This window comes from Montipora capricornis, chromosome 9 (genome assembly GCF_036669925.1).
Source record: "Montipora capricornis isolate CH-2021 chromosome 9, ASM3666992v2, whole genome shotgun sequence".
NCBI classification, from domain to species: domain Eukaryota; kingdom Metazoa; phylum Cnidaria; class Anthozoa; order Scleractinia; family Acroporidae; genus Montipora; species Montipora capricornis.
The window spans coordinates 25731163-25736162 of NC_090891.1; the positions used below are offsets into that span (position 1 = coordinate 25731163).

Sequence of the window (5000 nt, forward strand, 5' to 3'; positions counted from 1 at the left end):
CTCAAAAAGCAACCTGTACACTTAACGTAAAGTAGGTTAGAAAACTTGTCCCCTCTGTTAGAAAGTGGACACCTATACAAAAATTGACTACACAAGGTGATTAATAAATGGAGATAAATATCGATAGAAAAGTACTTTAAGAAACAAAGTTCCTCTGATCCTAGAGGCTACTGAAACCGTACGAGCAGCTCCTTTTATTTTATCCCGGTCAGAGACTGGTACGAGAATTGTGGTTGTGTGGGGGCCTAGGCCAAGCAATTGTAGTATTGCGTTTACTCGCTTGCTACGCAAGCTGTAACTATATAGGAGAATAAAGAATTATAGCTACGTTTTGAAGAGGTGATAAGCAAGGATAAAGGATTTATATTTTCCTTGCTATGAGAAACACGGACTTAAAAACGTTATGTGCTTCGCTCCATTTCAAATAACCGTAAAGAACACCACCACCACCACACTAAAGACAAAAGCCGAAAACAACAGTGGATTTAGAGTTCCTTTCCAGTGCTGTTTTTTCCTTGCTGTTAAATAATTATGACTTTCCTTGCCTGCAAAGTAACATTTAAAATCATGTTCTTACGTAAGACATATATTAAATAAGTTGGCGACCAAAATTTACGATCTGGCGACCAAATTTTTCCCATTAGTCACCAGCTGGCTCCTGAGCGAAAAAGTTAATTTCAAGCCCTGTGTTACAATATGTAGAATATATGTAGCGATTGATCAGTCAAGGAACGGCCACAAAAAGACATCAATGTCACATTGCAATAATATCAGTCACACACTCGCCGCTGAAAAAACGCTGTTTGTCTTAGGAGACTCTCTTGGTTTTTGTAAGCAAACAGAATGGGCTATTCCATTTTTTATCTGCAACCTCCCTATTGACGGTCGAGGATTTCTGGAGGGGGGAGGGGGTTGGGAAATATTTTGGTTTTTTTTTTGTGGGGGTGGTTGGTGAAGGCGAAGTAAATTTTCTGTTTTTTTTTCTGTTTTCTCTAGCCGTCGAAACTCACTCGAGCTAAAAAAGCGAAGGGGTACAAGCAGAGAGTTCCTCAATGGGGGGGAGGGGGATGAGGGTGTAGATAAAAAATGGAATGGCCCAATGCAAGTACCTTTTAAGCTTACCTGGGGTTCCTCAAGGAATTCTGGGAGAAACTGACTGCGATACTTAAGAATTTCCTGTCTCTGGTGATAAATGCCAGCAATGGCCACCAGAAGCAAAAGAAATATGATGCCAGCTACTACGGAAATGCCTATAACAGCATCTTCACTCAATATCTGGGTTTTATTCCTGAAGTATGAGACAGGGGGGTCTGCAACTTAAATGAGAAATATAAATTGTAAATGGCGGGTTAATTTCCTGGTGTTTTACTGTAATGTTACATCTCTTCTTCAAGCAAAGAATAACTCACCTACTTTACCTAATGTTATGCTGGCATTAGCCTTTCCAACGGAATTTTCAGCCACACAGACATACATTCCAAAGTCACCTTCATCTACAGCTACTATTTTCAACACATCAACTTTGGGGTCACGTTGTCCTGTAGACACAGGATGGTTGCTGCCTTCTCTCCTCGGCATTACGCCGGTACCCATTTATACACCTGGGTGGAGAGAGGCACTGTGAGAGTAAAGTGTCTTGCCCAAGAACACAACACAATGTCCCCAGCCAGGCCCCGAACCCGGACCACTCAATCCGGAGTCAAGCGCACTGCCCATGAGGCCACCGCGCCTCCCAGTACTAAAGTACTATAAAGCACCAATTCATTTTATTTTATCAGTAAAACCAGTGCTTTTGATGTGAACATCATTAACTTTGACACTTACCGGTACTTCTAACTGTTATAAACTTGGACGCATTCCATTTTCGACCTCTTGCATCTTGTGTGGAGCAACTGTACATCCCTGTGTCATTTGCTTTAAGTCTTTCAACCAATAACTGAGTCCAAATTCCATTAGACTCAGCCCGCTGCGATATGGACATTCTGGTATCATTAGCAGATGTTACCCGCTGATTGTCTTTGTACCAATCTATCTGAGACTCATTCCACAGAAACATGCAATGGAGTTCTAAGGTTTGACCTACATCATATTTGTCTGCTGAAGCCATCAGTTTTATTGGATCACCCTCTCCTTAGATTGAAATGAACACACAAAACTGTAAGGAATACATCAATTTTACCTCATGGTACACTTGCAGATGACTAATTTGAAATATTTGATTCTGATTGGATAAGTTAGAGCAAAACATGTGATTTTCTATTCAAATTCATCTACTGTTTACAAGGTACATGTAACATCCTATGCTGACAAGAACACAAGTACTCAATTCTATGCTTCACAATCATATAAAAACTAAAACAGACAAATAATTGCTGCATTTCTCTTCCTTCTTAGATGTTAGATTGGTAAAAGCAAACTTTGTAGATTATGCCCTTTTGGCTGTTTACCACCTTGCAGGAAAGTTAAAGCAATGCATGCCAATAAACAGTGTTTGTCTGACACTCTTTACGCCCCGTCCACACATATCCAGAAAATTTTTTAATCTACTTATTTTTCTTTGTGGATACACCTTCCATTCACACAAACCTGGCAAATCCATCATGCAAATCCGTAATGTTTTTTTTAATGTGCTTTCCAGAGTGGAAAGTTTTGAATCTGTGAAGAATTTGGAACCACCTGAACAGTCAAATCCAGATATTTTCAAGGCTATAAATATATGGCCACTAAGCAAAATGCTAGCACTTATCTTGTCGCCAACTCGGACACCTGATGGTACATGCTCTGCTAAAAATAGTCACAGAGGAGTCCTGGATACTGCAACGAATCCAGATACGTGTGGACGGGCAAATTCAATTTGAATATGTTACGTGTAGACATGGAAATTTGTAATAAGCAGATTACAAATTAAGTTGCAGATTCAAGAATGTCTGGGTACATGTGGAAGGGGCCCAAAGTGACAGAACTGACCTAGCAACCAACTTGGAGCGAGCAGTCCACCAGACTCCAATAAAAATCCCAGCCCACGAACTCGAATGTCAAATCTCTTAGCTAAGAGCAAATCGCAGTTGTTTCTCTCAACTTACCATTTGCGAAGTATGCCAGAGACCAATCGTCAGATCCCATAACATTTTTAACGGTGCAACGGAAAAAACTAAGTGGAAAAGCTGTGGGGATGCTGAGGGTACTCTTGTTGGTTGCCATGGCAACAGGAGGATAAACTGTAAAGTTGGCAGGCACATCTTGCCATTTATTGGGGAATGGTTCACATCCAAGATCAGTTTGCAGACACAAAAAATCCTGAAACTGCCAGTGGAAGGTTGGGAGTGGATTGGAATGATTGACTACACAAGGCACATGATCTGATGGCCAGAATGTTGAAGGCTTCTCCAAAACTGGTTTGGCTGAAGTGATAAAAATGGCAGTAGCTTTAATAAAAAAAATTAGATGCTTGGTACACAAACATATCCTCCTTTTCAAATATTGATAAGACTTAGTTATGGTGTACAAAGGCAAATTAACATCCAGAATAGCAATAGGTCATTTCCGCGTTGCTGTTTGCCTCGGTTTCGAAGTGAGTCTTGGTGCTCAACTATTGCAAGGGAAATGAGTTTGATTTGCACACAAATACGCAACTCATTTCCATTTGAAACTGAGGCACGCAGGAACTCGAAAATGGGCTATTTTCTCTCGCATGACCAAAAGAACTTTCTAGGATGTTATTGTTTGTGATATAACCTAAAGTGCCACCACGATCAGTTGTGTACAGAAACTGTACATTCCTAAGGCCACTGAGTATTTGATGTCACTTTTTCCCTGATGCAGCTCTCTCACGATTTTGAAGTTAGTTAAAAGAGCGGCGTATTAAATAGAACTTAAAGTACCGGTAAACAGTTATCCGCTTGAATCAAAGTGATAAGTAAACACACTTTCCATATATGAAGACAAAAGTAAGTAATTTTTGATGAAGACAGCACTTTGCTAAAAACTGTTTGCTGCACAGAACTAATTCTACAACACAACCCTAGGTTATTAATACCGGAATTAATGATTGATGACATCAGAAGATCATGCTTGTTATCACACGACCAAAAACTTAAAAGTCTATAACCTTGAAAGTGGGTCTTTTTTTTAATAAACAATTTTTCCCTTGGGTTAAATAAAACTATGCTAATTTTTTTTTGATTGCTTTCAAATGCAAACGTTAAGTCATCTTTAAATCATAAAACACACATTTTTTTATTGTATATACATGTAGTAATCATGAAATCATGTAAAATCATAGCTTTCTTACTTTTTGTACTCAAATTGTCAATGGGAATTTCTTACTATCAAGAGGGAATATTACACTAATAAATCCTTAGTGATTAATGTTATTGGATATACTCTTTCCCAAGATTCAATCCAGCATTTTTTCCTTTTTAATGGAAGGGACTAAGTTCGTGATGGCAGACCATTAAATAGGAAATTCCAGTTAAAATAAACAAGTGCCTTTTCGAATTAAGGCTTAAAACTTGGGTCACTTAGTGTTCAAGATTGATCATAGTACCACTTTAAAATACACATTTTTATATAGTAATCACGAAATCCTGTAAAATCATAGCTTTCTTAATTTTCGTAGTCAAATTTTCAATGGGAATTTCTTACTATCAAGAGGGAATATTACAAGTCCTAGCCATTAATGTTACTGGAGATACTCTTTCCCAAGATTCAATCCAGCCTTTTTTCCTTTCTAATGGAGGGGACAAAATTTTTGACTGTTTAACCCATTGACACCTCAAACACTGACGGTTGCCCCCAGTTGACGGGTAAAATCATCTGGTGTTAGACAGAGTAAAATCTGTCAAGTCTCACTCCCAGGGGTCAATGGGATAAGCTTGAATTGCCCTCACCTCGCTGCTGCAGTTATGAACGATACGATGAAAATTCAACAGATGTTCAACAATTGAAAATAGTTTATTTATACCATATTTAAATAGAACTATAAAACTACTTACCCTAAG

At 38.7% G+C, this 5000-nt stretch overlaps 1 protein-coding gene across 3 annotated transcripts in view; it reads right to left on the reverse strand.

The window, feature by feature from the left end:
* LOC138017821 (vascular endothelial growth factor receptor 1-like) overlaps nucleotides 1-5000 on the reverse strand; it is a 60343-nt gene that overhangs the window by 37934 nt on the left and 17409 nt on the right. For 2 of the 3 annotated variants that reach the window (XM_068864812.1, XM_068864811.1), the window contains exons 5-7: nucleotides 3084-3401; nucleotides 1825-2130; nucleotides 1123-1316 (exon numbers count right to left, since the gene is read on the reverse strand). In XM_068864812.1, the coding sequence (XP_068720913.1) occupies nucleotides 1123-1316; nucleotides 1825-2130; nucleotides 3084-3401 (818 nt within the window). The remainder of the gene's footprint in view (nucleotides 1-1122; nucleotides 1317-1824; nucleotides 2131-3083; nucleotides 3402-5000) is intronic. The other variant, XM_068864810.1, reaches the window with a different exon arrangement.